At 45.0% G+C, this 16803-nt stretch overlaps 1 protein-coding gene across 3 annotated transcripts in view; it reads left to right on the forward strand.

Annotated features, from left to right (window-relative positions):
* Positions 1-4286: 4286 nt before the first annotated feature.
* Positions 4287-16803, forward strand: part of LOC129868028 (coronin-6-like) — a 57620-nt gene continuing 45103 nt past the window's right edge. The window contains exons 1-2 of one of the 3 annotated variants that reach the window (XM_055941594.1): positions 4287-4924; positions 9738-9937. In XM_055941594.1, the coding sequence (XP_055797569.1) occupies positions 9740-9937 (198 nt within the window). In that variant the 5' untranslated portion in view covers positions 4287-4924; positions 9738-9739. Of the gene's footprint in view, positions 4925-9737; positions 9938-10479; positions 10499-16803 lie in introns of those variants that run through there. The other 2 variants (XM_055941593.1, XM_055941595.1) reach the window with 2 other exon arrangements.

The following is a 16803-nucleotide window of genomic DNA, read 5'->3' on the forward strand; positions in this document are numbered from 1 at the left end:
ACAGAAAACACTACATAAGAGAGACTTAAGACAACAACATAGCAAGGCAGCAACACATGACAGCATGGTAGAAAGACAACATGAAAACAACATGGTAGCAGCACAACATGGTAGCAGCACAACATGGTAGCAGCACAACATGGTAGCAGCACAACATGACAACAACATGGTAGCAACACAACATGGTAGCAACACAACATGACAACAACATGGTAGCAGCACAACATGGTAGCAACACAACATGGTAGCAGCACAACATGGTAGCAGCACAACATGGTAGCAACACAACATGGTAGCAGCACAACATGGTAGCAACACAACATGGTAGCAACACAACATGGTAGCATCACAACATGGTAGCAGCACAACATGGTAGCAGCACAACATGGTAGCAACACAACATGGTAGCAACACAACATGGTAGAAGCACAACATGGTAGCAGCACAACATGGTAGCAGCACAACATGGTAGCAGCACAACATGGTAGCAACACAACATGGTAGCAGCACAACATGGTAGCAGCACAACATGGCAGCAGCACAAAGGGCAAGACGGTAGAGACAACAATACATCAGGCAAAGCAGCCTGTAAGAGTATCCATGATTGAGTCTTTGAATGAAGAGATTGAGATAAAACTGTCCAGTTTGAGTGTTTGTTGCAGCTCGTTCTAGCTGCAGCGAAATGCATATGGTATTGATAAGTAATCATAAATAATCATAATGTATGTTGATATCACTGTCATTTCTTATTGGTCTATAGCCATAAAGGCTGGCATTATTAGGTATCAATAAGACACTCTACTTCCTAATGTTCTCTGCTTAGTTACTCATGAATCAATATGTAAATATTGATTCTCTTTTGTAACGTCAGTCCTCGATAATGTGAAACATATTCCTCCAAAGGCCAATAAAATAAACTGAAGAAGTAAACAAATCGTTTTAATTGGACCATAAACTTCATAGACCTTCTAATTTGTGTGAACTATCCCTTCCACCCAAAACTCTGAGATTTCCATCCCCAACTATAACACTTTCCGTCAAGATAGAACTGCCAAAGGGGGAGGAGTTGCAATCTACTGCAGAGATAGCCTGCAAAGTTCTGTCATACTTTCCAGGTCTATGCCCAAACAGTTCGAACTTCTAATTAAAAAAATTAATCTCTCCAGAAATAAGTCTCTCACTGTTGCCGCCTGCTACCGACCCCCCTCAGCTCCCAGCTGTGCCCTGGACACCATCTGTGAATTGATCACCCCCCATCTAGCTTCAGAGTTTGTTCTGTTAGGTGACCTAAACTGGGATATGCTTAACACCCCGGCAGTCCTACAATCTAAGCTAGATGCCCTCAATCTCACACAAATCATCAAGGAACCCACCAGGTACAACCCTAAATCCGTAAACATGGGCACCCTAATAGACATTATCCTGACCAACTTGCCCTCCAAATACACCTCTGCTGTCTTCAATCAGGATCTCAGCGATCACTGCCTCATTGCCTGTATCCGCTACGGGTCCGCGGTCAAACGATCACCCCTCATCACTGTCAAACGCTCCCTAAAACACTTCTGCGAACAGGCCTTGCTAATCGACCTGGCCCGGGTATCCTGGAAGGATATTGACCTCATCCCGTCAGTTGAGGATGCCTGGTCATTCTTTAAAAGTAACTTCCTCACCATCTTAGACAAGCATGCTCCGTTGAAAAAATGCAGAACTAAGAACAGATATAGCCCTTGGTTCACTCCAGACCTGACTGCCCTCGACCAGCACAAAAACATCCTGTGGCGAACTGCAATAGCATCGAATAGTCCCCGCGATATGCAACTGTTCAGGGAAGTCAGGAACCAATACACGCAGTCAGTCAGGAAAGCAAAGGCCAGCTTTTTCAAGCAGAAATTTGCATCCTGTAGCTCTAACTCCAAAAAGTTCTGGGACACTGTAAAGTCCATGGAGAACAAGAGCACCTCCTCCCAGCTGCCCACTGCACTGAGGCTAGGTAACACGGTCACCACCGATAAATCCGTGATAATCGAAGACTTCAACAAGCATTTCTCAACGGCTGGCCATGCCTTCCTCCTGGCTACTCCAACCTTGGCCAACAGCTCCGCCCCCCCCCGCTGCTACTCGCCCAAGCCTCCCCAGCTTCTCCTTTACCCAAATCCAGATAGCAGATGTTCTGAAAGAGCTGCGAAACCTGGACCCATACAAATCAGCTGGGCTTGACAATCTGGACCCTCTATTTCTGAAACTGTCCGCCGCCATTGTCGCACCCCCTATTACCAGCCTGTTCAACCTCTCCTTCGTATCATCTGAGATCCCCAAGGATTGGAAAGCTGCCGCGGTCATCCCCCTCTTCAAAGGGGGAGACACCCTGGACCCAAACTGTTACAGACCTATATCCACCCTGCCCTGCCTATCTAAGGTCTTCGAAAGCCAAGTCAACAAACAGATCACTGACCATGTCGAATCCCACCGTACCTTCTCCGCTGTGCAATCCGGTTTCCGAGCCGGTCACGGGTGCACCTCAGCCACGCTCAAGGTACTAAACGATATCATAACAGCCATCGATAAAAGACAGTACTGTGCAGCCGTCTTCATCGACCTGGCCAAGGCTTTCGACTCTGTCAATCACCATATTCTTATCGGCAGACTCAGTAGCCTCGGTTTTTCTAATGACTGCCTTGCCTGGTTCACCAACTACTTCGCAGACAGAGTTCAGTGTGTCAAATCGGAGGGCATGTTGTCCGGTCCTCTGGCAGTCTCTATGGGGGTACCACAGGGTTCAATTCTCGGGCCGACTCTTTTCTCTGTATATATCAATGATGTTGCTCTTACTGCGGGCGATTCCCTGATCCATCTCTACGCAGACGACACCATTCTGTATACTTCTGGCCCTTCCTTGGACACTGTGCTATCTAACCTCCAAACGAGCTTCAATGCCATACAACACTCCTTCCGTGGCCTCCAACTGCTCTTAAACGCTAGTAAAACCAAATGCATGCTTTTCAACCGGTCGCTGCCTGCACCCGCACGCCCGACTAGCATCACCACCCTGGATGGTTCCGACCTAGAATATGTGGACATCTATAAGTACCTAGGTGTCTGGCTAGACTGCAAACTCTCCTTCCAGACTCATATCAAACATCTCCAATCCAAAATCAAATCGAGAGTCGGCTTTCTATTTCGCAACAAAGCCTCCTTCACTCACGCCGCCAAACTTACCCTAGTAAAACTGACTATCCTACCGATCCTCGACTTCGGCGATGTCATCTACAAAATAGCTTCCAATACTCTACTCAGCAAACTGGATGCAGTTTATCACAGTGCCATCCGTTTTGTTACTAAAGCACCTTATACCACCCACCACTGCGACCTGTATGCTCTAGTCGGCTGGCCCTCGCTGCATGTTCGTCGTCAGACCCACTGGCTCCAGGTCATCTACAAGGCTATGCTAGGTAAAGCGCCGCCTTATCTCAGTTCACTGGTCACGATGGCAACACCCACCCGTAGCACGCGCTCCAGCAGGTGTATCTCACTGATCATCCCTAAAGCCAAAACCTCATTTGGCCGCCTTTCCTTCCAGTTCTCTGCTGCCTGCGACTGGAACGAATTGCAAAAATCTCTGAAGTTGGAGACTTTTATCTCCCTCAACATCTTTAAACATCTGCTATCTGAGCAGCTAACCGATCGCTGCAGCTGTACATAGTCCATCGGTATATAGCCCACCCAATTTACCTACCCCATCCCCATACTGTTTTTATTTATTTACTTTTCTGCTCTTTTGCACACCAGTATCTCTATTTGCACATGATCATCTGATGATTTATCACCCCAGTGTTAATCTGCTAAATTGTAATTATTCGCTCCTATGGCCTATTTATTGCCTACCTCCTCATGCCTTTTGCACACATTGTATATAGATTCTCTATTTATTTATTTTTTTCCCCCTACTATGTTATTGACTTGTTTATTGTTTACTCCATGTGTAACTCTGTGTTGTTGTCTGTTCACACTGCTTTGCTTTATCTTGGCCAGGTCGCAGTTGCAAATGAGAACTTGTTCTCAACTAGCCTACCTGGTTAAATAAAGGTGAAATAATTTTTTTTTTAAATCAGTCTAATTGCAACAAGTGGCAAGTGTTGCGTTTTGTCGCCCTCTACCGGCACTACGTGTAGGTGCATGCAATACATCTCAGCACAACACTGGTCTGGAGAAGCACGCAGCTGTCGAGCCGAAGGAGGACAGATAGTTTGTGACGGAGTGGCAGTTTCCGTTGTGCCACTGACTGACCGAGTAGCACATGGATTTTGTCTGCCTGTTATCCTTAACCAGGATAGTTTAGGAAATGGCTACCAAATTGTGACCGCAGGCTTCTAGGAAAGCCAATTGTATTGGTCCATATGGGGCTATCCGTTTTGAAAAAGGAAAAAAATTAAGTATTTAGGCATATCTGACGGTTTATAGTAGAATATAGTTCACAATCACCGCAGGTCGTCTATGTTTTATTTTGAGCCACTATCCCTCTTCAGGTGCTTGTGTAGAACTGCCTGGCCCGTGACCAGCTGACCCCGGCGCGCGGTCCCAACGCAATCTATGGCTCTTTCACCCTCACGCGAGAGATAGCCCGACACCGACAGGACTCTTTCGAAAATAGACCGTACCGCTTTGACCGCCCTCTCCTATCCTCCCCACACACCCTCCCTTCAAACCCACTCCTTTCTCTCTCCGCTGAGGAGCGTCGTAGTTGTACCTCGCTCCCCGTTCGCCAAGCCCGCACCGAGTGTACAACACTGGACCACAGAGAACCAGATAAAACATTCCAATAAGCAGGGAGCGTTACCGAGAACAGAGAACTACCAAGGGAAGGGGGAGAGGAGAATTCGGAGGTCAAACGACAGTGGCGATCCCCATCAAATAGCGAGCTGATTGGGTGAGTTGCCTCAATGAATTGCCGTAAAGCAGCCTTGTTTTAATATCGATAATAATCGTCGATGCAGTTGAATGGACAGCTTTTACCGCATTGCCAGTGTGCATAGTAATGCTGGGAAAGTCATAGAATGTGACTGCGCACTTTTTCTCCGCGGACAGTGGCGAGCTTTAAATTGTGACTGCTGAACTAAATGGAGCACGTTATGCAAGGGAGGGGGGAGGACTTACCCCCCACTCACCCCTTCTCTCCCTATAGGGTTGAAATTATTAGGCTACTGTGTCAGGTTTCCAGGTGTGTTTGTGTGTGCGTGTCCATACGCGCGCATACGCACACACGGAGTGTGTGTCTGTATGTGCCGATATTCGTGTTATTGACAGATCAGGGAGATCGGTTTCATTGTACTCTTTGGGATGATTAGGCCCTCTCCCCGGAGCCCCAGAGAGGTAGGGGGGGGGGGGGGGGGGGGAAGGGACAGTTTGACATGTCTATATTAGGTGACCATGTCATTCTTTCACCCTGTCTCGAGACATGCGCCAGGGCAGAGCACACACAAATACGAGCTGTGGCCTATCGGAACACAGACAGGCAGACAGACAGACAGACAGACTGGAATATTACAAACAAACGGAACATGTCTATTCAGTAATGGAACTTGTTTAATTCACTGATTGTAAATCGCTCTGGATACGCGCGTTTGCTATGTGACTACATTTTGAATGTAATGTAAATTAAACTTTTATTTCTGGGATATTAACTAACAAGAAAGCTATGCATTCCTATATTTTAACTTTGAACGGTTTGTTTTTAAAGATTAGGCCTAACTTATTACAGTGTTACAAACTGTTAAATAAGAACACAAATGTCCCTAAAGATAGCAGTTAAAACGATGCATGTTTAAAGATAACTTATTGTGATGGAGTTGGGTAACTAAGAGTGGATCATGCTTTTGTAGAGTTTAAAGAGAACTTATTGTGATGGAGTTGGGTAACTAAGAGTGGGTCATGCTTTTGTAGAGTAAACATCTCCTGTAAGCATTATGTTCAACAGCGTGTAGGGTTGAATGGCGGGAACCCGGTTACCGAGATTTACCGTCATTTACTGCCCAAAACCACTTCCTTTTCCTGGCATAAATAACTTAAAGGAAATGGGAAATTATAATAAATGATTTATATGAACAGCATGGCGTTAAATGGAATTGTTAAAGTATATGCAATGTCTACCTATGGCTTCTCTACGGCCTCTGCGTGATGAAGCAACGCTCAGGGTGGGGACAGACAGCGCAACTCAGGGTGGGGACAGACAGTCCATCTCAGGGTGGGGACAGACAGCACAACTCAAGGTGGGGACAGACAGTCCATCTCAGGGTGGGGACAGACAGCACAACTCAAGGTGGGGACAGACAGTCCATCTCAGGGTGGGGACAGACAGCCCATCTCAGGGTGGGGACAGACAGCACAACTCAGGGTGGGGACAGACAGCACAACTCAGGGTGGGGACAGACAGTCCATCTCAGGGTGGGGACAGACAGCACAACTCAAGGTGGGGACAGACAGTCCATCTCAGGGTGGGGACAGACAGCCCATCTCAGGGTGGGGACAGACAGCACAACTCAGGGTGGGGACAGACAGCACAACTCAGGGTGGGGACAGACAGCCCATCTCAGGGTGGGGACAGACAGCACAACTCAGGGTGGGGACAGACAGCACAACTCAGGGTGGGGACAGACAGCACAACTCAGGGTGGGGACAGACAGCCCATCTCAGGGTGGGGACAGACAGGACAACTCAGGGTGGTCAGGATGGGGACAGACAGCACAACTCAGGGTGGGGACAGACAGCACAACTCAGGGTGGGGACAGACAGTCCATCTCAGGGTGGGGACAGACAGCACAACTCAGGATGGGGACAGACAGCACAACTCAGGATGGGGACAGACAGCACAACTCAGGGTGGGGAGAGACAGTCCATCTCAGGGTGGGGGACAGACAGTCCATCTCAGGGTGGGGACAGACTCCATGCTTCACGGTGGGAAACACATGCGGAGATCATCCGTTCACCTACTCTGCCTCTCACAAAGACACGGTGGTTGGATCCAACAATCTCACATTTGAACTCATCAGACCAAAAGACAGATTTCCACCGGTCTAATGTCCATTGCTTGTGTTTCTTGGCCCAAGCAAGTCTCTTATTATTATTGGTGTCATTTAATAGTGCTCTCTTTGCAGCAATTCACACAGTCTCCTCTGAACAGTTGATGTTGAGATGTGTCTGTTACTTGAACTCTGTGAAGCATTTATTTGGGCTGCAATCTGAGGTGCAGTTATTCTAACAAACTTATCCTCTGCAGCAGAGGTAACTCTTGGTCTTCCTTTCCTGTGGCGGACCTAATGAGAGCCAGTTTCATCATAGCGCTTGATGGTTTTTGCAACTGCACTTGAAGAAACTTTCAAAGTTCTTGAAGTGTTCCACATTGACTGACCTTCATGTCTTAAAGTAATGATGGACTGTCGTTTCTCTTTGCTTATTTCAGCTGTTCTTGCCATAATATGGACTTGGTCTTTTACTAAATAGGGCTATCTTCTGTATACCAACCCTACCTTCTCACAACACAACTGATTGGCTCAAATGTATTAAGAAGGAAAGAAATTCCACAAATTAACTTTGAACAAGGCACACCTGTTCATTGAAATGCATTCCAGGTGACTACCTCATGAAACTAGTTGAGAGAATGCCAAGAGTGTGCAAAGCTGTCATCAAGACAAAGGGTGGCTACTTTGAAGAATCTAAAATCTAAAATACATTTTGATTTGTTTAAACCTTTCTTGGTTACTACATGATTCCATATGTGTTATTTCATAGTTTTGATGTCTTCACTATTATTCTACAATGTAGAAAATAGTCAAAATAAAGAAAAACCGTTGAATGAGTAGGTGTGTCCAAACTTTTGACTGGTACTGTATACACAGTGTAACATTGGGATGCAAACTCAAAATGTAATACATTTCAACTCTATATCTGACATGGTACAGGTGTCTTATTTTAAGCCCATAACCATGTGTGTGAGTTGTATACCTTTGTACAAAACGATAGTTTCATCAGCTGTGAGACATCTGCGGGAATTGTGTTGTGACAAAACTGCATGTTTTAAAGTAACCTTTTATTGTCCCCCCCAGCACAAGGTGCACCTGTGTAATGATCATGCTGTTTAATCAGCTTCTTGATATGCCACACCTGTCAATTGGATGGATTATCTTGGCAAAGTAGAAATGCTCACTAACAGGGATGTAAACAAAATTGTGCACAAAATCTGAGAGAAATAAGCTTTTTGTGCATATGGAACATTTCTAGGATCTTTTATTTCAGTTCATGAAACACTTTACATGTTGCGTTTATATTTTTGTTTCCGTCTACATCACAGAAGACTGAAATATAACAAAACCATTTGACATAGAAACACCAGAATTTCACCGGTAAAAAAAAAAAAAAGTTTATTAATTATGACATTATGAAAAATATGAATAACATTCCACCCATGAGGCATCTAGGTCATTCAACCACAGGAAAGAGCTACCCAATCCTGTGAACGGGTTAGGCAACTCCGGTGTCTATACTTCAACAGCAAAGTTAGATAAGAAGTGTTGCTTTGTAAATGTCATTCCTCTTCATCGTGTTAAATTTGTACACTATAAATAAAAATGTTCCTTGAATATTTTTGCACATGACATATTCTAATATAAATTTCAGAGCATTATTATTTACCTATTCCAACATTGGCACATATTATTTATCCCAACATTGGGATATGCATAGGCACTTTAGGAACTCATGCACTTGTGTAAGCCTAATTAAAGCTTCAACTGTGATAATGTTGCGTCTAGGAGGTAGGTGAAGGAGTCAGGCGCAGAGATGTCTGAGAAGCGTACTTTAATTGGCAAGTCCACCAACACAGGTATGGCACAATCAAAAAAGTGCAACGCCCTTGACAACAGAGAACCCGTACAAACGCACGGAGGAACAAACAAAGTTCCGACAATAACACTCTTATGAATCCGTGAAAAAACAAAGAATGGCATAACCTCACCGAGCACATCACAATGAAAGAATAATCCCGCATAAACCTAGGCAGGCAACAGGGTAAATATATACACACAGAAATTAAGGCAAATGAAACCAGGTGTGAAAAGAACCAAAGACAAAACAAACAGAAAAGGAAAAAGGGATCGGTGATGGCTAGTAGACCGGCGACGCCGACCGCCGAGCGCCGCCCGGACAGGGACAGGAGCTACCTTCGGTAGAAGTTGTGACAACAACACTGTCAGTGTTCAACCATAACATGTGATGACAATACAACAGAACAGATTAACCTAAATGACATTTACTCTCACGGGTGACCAAAAATAACTATCTGAAAGCCACATCTTTAGTCTTTTGATCTGACCCACTGGGTCATATCTCAATAACCCAGCATGAATAAACCAGCACCCAGCATCAATAACCCAACAGTTTTTAAAGAAGGAAAAAAACAACTCTCAAAAAAATGTTGGGCTTGTTTGGATGACCCAACGGCTGAGTTACAGGTTTTGGGTCACGGTGTATCTTCTCAACGGAGTAGGGGGAGATCAGTCCGATGATTCACATGATTCAAGTTGTATATTCATCATAAATTATGGAATGATTGATTAAATGATTGATTGATGGAAATTACATATCTGAGATTGTCAATCTCTCACCCCCCCCCACCTCCATCTTTGTCTTACCCTCTCCCACTCAACTTTATCTCTCCCCCCCGACCCCTCCCTCCCTTGTCTCTATAGCGATGAGTCGCAGCATCGTACGACAGAGTAAGTTCCGACACGTCTTTGGCCAGGCGGTGAAGACGGAGCAGGGCTACGATGACATACGCGTTTCCAAGGTGACGTGGGACAGCTCATTCTGTGCCGTAAACCCAAAGTTCCTGGCCGTCATCGTGGAATCCAGCGGGGGCGGAGCCTTCCTCGTCCTGCCCCTCTCTAAGGTCAGTCACTTCCTCGTCCTGCCCCTCTCTAAGGTCAGTCACTTCCTCGTCCTGCCCCTCCCTAAGGTCAGTCACTTCCTCGTCCTGCCCCTCTCTAAGGTCAGTCACTTCCTCGTCCTGCCCCTCCCTAAGGTCAGTCACTTCCTCGTCCTGCCCCTCCCTAAGGTCAGTCACTTCCTCGTCCTGCCCCTCCCTAAGGTCAGTCACTTCCTCGTCCTGCCCCTCCCTAAGGTCAGTCACTTCCTCGTCCTGCCCCTCCCTAAGGTCAGTCACTTCCTCGTCCTCCCCCTCCCTAAGGTCAGTCACTTCCTCGTCCTGCCCCTCCCTAAGGTCAGTCACTTCCTCGTCCTGCCCCTCCCTAAGCTCAGTCACTTCCTCGTCCTGCCCCTCCCTAAGGTCAGTCACTTCCTCGTCCTGCCCTTCCCTAAGGTCAGTCACTTCCTCGTCCTGCCCCTCCCTAAGGTCAGTCACTTCCTCGTCCTGCCCCTCCCTAAGGTCAGTCACTTCCTCGTCCTGCCCCTCCCTAAGGTCAGTCACTTCCTCGTCCTGCCCCTCTCTAAGGTCAGTCACTTCCTCGTCCTGCCCCTCCCTAAGGTCAGTCACTTCCTCGTCCTGCCCCTCCCTAAGGTCAGTCACTTCCTCGTCCTGCCCCTCCCTAAGGTCAGTCACTTCCTCGTCCTGCCCCTCCCTAAGGTCAGTCACTTCCTCGTCCTGCCCCTCCCTAAGGTCAGTCAGCCATTTAAAGGAGCAATCCGCGGTTGAAACTAATAGCTAAGCAGTATCCCTACCACTTCTTTTGGTTAACAGCTGGAGGTCAAGGGTATCTGTTTTTGAGCTTTACCTGTATTTTTTTATTTTTTTTACTTATCCTGAAAGCAAGTCTATGGGCCGAAAGACAGTCATCCATGGTTCGGATTTGTTTCCAAAGCCACTACTAATACTGTTTTAACGTTATAGCCACTGCTAACCAAAAATGGGAGTGATAGGGAAAACTCACAATATGAAAAAATGTGACCCATTGAAATCAACTCAACGACAGGGATCAGGATTCAACTAGAACACATGTGCTAACGTTGCTACGTCTCTGTGTGTGTGTGTGTGTGTGTGTGTGTGTGTGTGTGTGTGTGTGTGTGTGTGTGTGTGTGTGTGTGTGTGTGTGTGTGTGTGTGTGTGTGTGTGTGTGTGTGTGTGTCTCTGTACAGTAATCTCTACGCCCCTGGGCCTCACCTTTCACCCCTATAGGGGTCTTCTCTCTTGGGCCAGGTTCTCCAGGTGTTTGCTTTGTGCACCAGAGCAAAGTTCTGCACCTGTTTCTTTCCACAGGGAAAAACACACAGAAACAATAGAACTAAAGGAAGAACAAATATGTTAACAGGAAATAAGTATTGCTTCATAAGTCTAGATTAATAAGTATAGATAGTTAAGTATAGCATCATAAATGTAGATTAATAAATGTAGATTAATAACTATAGCTAGATAAGTATAGCTAGATAAGTATAGCTAGATAAGTATAGCTAGATAAGTATAGCTGGATAAGTATAGCTGGATAAGTATAGCTAGATAAGTATAGCTAGATAAGTATAGCTAGATAAGTATAGCTAGATTAGTATAGCTACATAAGTATAGCTAGATTAGTATAGCTACATAAGTATAGCTAGATAAGTATATATTAATAAGTATACTTGGGCTCCTGAGTGGCACAGCAGTCTAAGGCACTGCATCTCAGTGCTAGAAGTGTCACTACAGACCCTGGTTCGATTCCAGGCTGTATCACAAACGGCCGTGATTGGGTGTCTCATAGGGCGGCGCCCAGCATCGTCCGGGTTAGGGTTTGGCCGGGGTAGGCCGTCATTGTGAATAAGAATGTGTTCTTAACTGACTTTCTTAGTTAAATAAAGGTTAAATAAAAAAAGAAGTATATATAGATAAATAAATATAGCTAAATAAGTATAGATAGATAAAGACAGTTTCATGTTTTTAGGTTATCTAGCTTCCCTCTAAAAAATAATAGCTTGAAACTTTGCACCTGGTGCGAACCGAAAGCTTATTCTGATCTTACGTACACTGCTCTCTCTCCAGGATACACTAACTAACTGGAGAGGATTGTTCCTACAATCAACTCAAGGCTCAGACTAACTAAACACCTGTTTAGTGAAACCTGCCAAGACGTTTACCAGAGAACCCGATTCTCTGAGGATTTACAGAGTTCTAGACTGGTGAGATAAGAGCTGCCATTCATTCAAGGTTTAATCAGCTGTTTATTTTAGTGTTTGCTTTATCGCAAAACATTGATGAAGGCATTTAGCTGTCAAAACATTGATGAAGGCATTTAGCTGTCAAAACATTGATGAAGGCATTGAGCTGTCAAAACATCGATGAAGGCATTTAACTGTCAAAACATCGATGAAGGCATTTAACTGTCAAAACATCGATGAAGGCATTTAGCTGTCAAAACATCGATGGAGGCATTTAGCTGTCAAAACATCGATGAAGGCATTTAGCTGTCAAAACATCGATGAAGGCATTTAGCTGTCAAAACATCGATGAAGGCATTTAGCTGTCAAAACATCGATGAAGGCATTTAGCTGTCAAAACATCGATGAAGGCATTTAGCTGTCAAAACATCGATGAAGGCATTTAGCTGTCAAAACATCGATGAAGTCATTTAGCTGTCAAAACATTGATTAAGGCATTTAGCTGTCAAAACATTGATGAAGGCATTTAGCTGTCAAAACATTGATGAAGGCATTTAACTGTCAAAACATTGATGAAGGCATTTAGCTGTCAAAACATTGATGAAGGCATTTTGCTGTCAAAACATTGATGAAGGCATTTAGCTGTCAAAACATTGATGAAGGTGTTAGGTTCTTATTTTTCAGAGTAAATAACACAGACACTAGAGAAGCTTAACCAAGTTTAATTTTTCCCCAAGGGTCATTACAGCTGTAATTCAGACAACCCAACATTTCTCACCATCACAGGTATTTTTTTTATCCCCCCTTAAGACACTCCTCCTTCTCACCAATCCTTACATCTTATGGTTCCACAGGAAAAGGGTAGTAAACCTTTATTACTCCCTTCAGGGGATCTGACCTCACCTCCTGACCTCAACCCCTCCTTCGCCTAATCCACAGATGTCCATCCTCTTCCCCTACAGCAATCCTGTGATCTCCTCCCGTCCACCCAGCACATTCCACGGCCACTCTGTCTTTCTACAGATCTCACTCCTTTATATACTCTGCGTCTGATCTATCATGTCTTTAATATCTCAATGTTCAAAGTTTAGGATTCAACAAAGGCATCTTGCTGTCAAAACATTTTTATATGAGATTTTAGTCATTTAGCAGACACTCTTATCCAGAGAGACTTACAGTTGGTGCATTCATCTCAAGGTCGCTAGGTGGGACAACCACATCATTCATCTACAGGTAGCTAGGTGAGACAACCACATCATTCATCTACAGGTAGCTAGGTGAGACAACCACATCATTCATCTACAGGTAGCTAGGTGAGACAACCACATCATTCATCTACAGGTAGCTAGGTGGGACAACCACATCATTCATCTACAGGTAGCTAGGTGGGACAACCACATCATTCATCTACAGGTAGCTAGGTGGGACAACCACATCATTCATCTACAGGTAGCTAGGTGAGACAACCACATCATTCATCTTAAGGTAGCTAGGTGGGACAACCACATCATTCATCTACAGGTAGCTAGGTGAGACAACCACATCATTCATCTACAGGTAGCTAGGTGGGACAACCACATCATTCATCTACAGGTAGCTAGGTGGGACAACCACATCATTAATCTACAGGTAGCTAGGTGGGACAACCACATCATTCATCTACAGGTAGCTAGGTGAGACAACCACATCATTCATCTACAGGTAGCTAGGGGAGACAACCACATATCACAGTCATAGTAAGTGAAACGTCCCTCAATAAAGCAGAAACGTTGGCTAATTAATAAATGTATTGCATCAATATAACAATAGAACATGTTACGCACGCCTCTGTGAAGAGGGAACGCAACACCCTGCTACAACTCAACTCCCCGTGAAGTGAAAGAGGTATGGACTGTAGGTGTGAGAAAGGACTGTAGGTGTGAGAAAGGACTGTAGGTGTGAGAAAGGACTGTAGGTGTGAGAAAGGACGACAAAAGGCAGAATTGACCGTTTACTAGGATTTTATTCCTTTACACGGTAATATGGGAAAAAGGGGCTGGACGGAACCAAAACAAAGAAAGTAAATGTCAAAGCTCCCCCTCTCCTATCTAACCTGCCTACCCACTACTTACCTAACTTAGCACCACCTGGTGCGCTAACCAAAATACAGGGGGTGGTCCGCCCAGGTCTTACCTAGTGTGCCTAGACAGTGAATATACTACGGGTATATGTATGCCCACGGGCCTCTTGCCTAAGCACTCCCTAGGTGCCTTCCCCTTCCCCCCTGGGAACAAATGAAACAGAATTACAAACAATTTCAATAATCAAAACAGTGCGTCCTATTGACACACAGACATAATCAATCAGCTCCCTCAGCAGCAACTAAGTCAGTTAATTACCCACAGCCATCGGCCTCCTCTCTCAGCAATCCTCTCTCAGCAAAAATCTCCCTATCACAATCAATCCCCTCCCCTAAACAACAGAACACTGGCTTTTATAGCTTCAGGTGGCATTGGTAATTGGAGACAGCTGCATCCTGACGAGGGGGCCGGGTCAGCTCTGCAATTAGCCATGGAGTCGACCAATCAGCTGCTTGAGGGATTTCAGGAAGCCATCTTCTGAAACACACACTCAAATACACAAACTACAATACAGAAATTGGGGAACGTAACACCATGCAACCTTCTTTTTCTTTTTATGTGTGTGTATGTAACAGGCTGTGTTGGTAACAGGCTGTGTTGGTAACAGGCTGTGTTGGTAACAGGCTGTGTTGGTAACAGGCTGTGTATGTAACAGGCTGTGTTGGTAACAGGCTGTGTTGGTAACAGGCTGTGTTGGTAACAGGCTGTGTTGGTAACATGGTGTGTTTGTAACAGACTGTGTTTGTAACAGACTGTGTTTGTAACAGACTGTGTTGGTAACAGACTGTGTTGGTAACAGGCTGTGTTTGTAACAGACTGTGTTGGTAACATGGTGTGTATGTAACAGACTGTGTTTGTAACAGGCTGTGTTGGTAACAGGCTGTGTTTGTAACAGACTGTGTTGGTAACATGGTGTGTTTGTAACAGACTGTGTTTGTAACAGACTGTGTTGGTAACATGGTGTGTTTGTAACAGACTGTGTTTGTAACAGACTGTGTTGGTAACATGGTGTGTTTGTAACAGACTGTGTTTGTAACATACTGTGTTGGTAACATGGTGTGTTTGTAACAGACTGTGTTTGTAACAGACTGTGTTGGTAACAGACTGTGTTTGTAACAGACTGTGTTGGTAACAGACTGTGTTGGTAACGGGGTGTGTTGGTAACAGACTGTGTTGGTAACAGACTGTGTTGGTAACGGGGTGTGTTGGTAACAGACTGTGTTGGTAACAGACTGTGTTTGTAACAGGCTGTGTTTGTAACAGACTGTGTTTGTAACATACTGTGTTGGTAACATGGTGTGTTTGTAACAGACTGTGTTGGTAACAGACTGTGTTGGTAACATGGTGTGTTGGTAACAGACTGTGTTGGTAACAGACTGTGTTGGTAACATGGTGTGTTTGTAACAGACTGTGTTTGTAACAGACTGTGTGTGTAACAGACTGTGTTGGTAACAGACTGTGTTTGTAACAGACTGTGTTGGTAACAGACTGTGTTGGTAACAGACTGTGTTGGTAACAGACTGTGTTGGTAACAGACTGTGTTGGTAACGGGGTGTGTTGGTAACAGACTGTGTTGGTAACAGACTGTGTTGGTAACAGACTGTGTTGGTAACAGACTGTGTTGGTAACAGACTGTGTTGGTAACGGGGTGTGTTGGTAACAGGGTGTGTTGGTAACAGGGTGTGTTGGTAACAGGGTGTGTTGGTAACAGACTGTGTTGGTAACAGACTGTGTTGGTAACAGACTGTGTTGGTAACAGGCTGTGTTGGTAACAGGCTGTGTTGGTAACATGGTGTGTTTGTAACAGACTGTGTTTGTAACAGACTGTGCTTGTAACAGACTGTGTTGGTAACATGGTGTGTATGTAACAGACTGTGTTTGTAACAGGCTGTGTTTGTAACAGACTGTGTTTGTAACAGACTGTGTTGGTAACATGGTGTGTTTGTAACAGACTGTGTTGGTAACAGACTGTGTTGGTAACATGGTGTGTTGGTAACAGACTGTGTTGGTAACATGGTGTGTTTGTAACAGACTGTGTTTGTAACAGACTGTGTTGGTAACAGACTGTGTTGGTAACAGACTGTGTTTGTAACAGACTGTGTTGGTAACAGACTGTGTTGGTAACGGGGTGTGTTGGTAACAGACTGTGTTGGTAACAGACTGTGTTGGTAACGGGGTGTGTTGGTAACAGACTGTGTTGGTAACAGACTGTGTTGGTAACAGATTGTGTTGGTAACAGACTGTGTTGGTAACAAACTGTGTTGGTAACGGGGTGTGTTGGTAACAGGGTGTGTTGGTAACAGGGTGTGTTGGTAACAGACTGTGTTGGTAACAGACTGTGTTGGTAACAGACTGTGTTGGTAACAGACTGTGTTGGTAACAGACTGTGTTGGTAACAGGCTGTGTTGGTAACAGGCTGTGTTGTTAACAGGGTGTGTTGGTAACAGACTGTGTTGGTAACAGACTGTGTTGGTAACAGACTGTGTTGGTAACGGGCTGTGTTGGTAACGGGCTGTGTTGGTAACGGGCTGTGTTGGTAACGGGCTGTGTT

The sequence above is a fragment of the Salvelinus fontinalis genome, chromosome 13, assembly GCF_029448725.1.
Source record: "Salvelinus fontinalis isolate EN_2023a chromosome 13, ASM2944872v1, whole genome shotgun sequence".
Classification (NCBI taxonomy): domain Eukaryota; kingdom Metazoa; phylum Chordata; class Actinopteri; order Salmoniformes; family Salmonidae; genus Salvelinus; species Salvelinus fontinalis.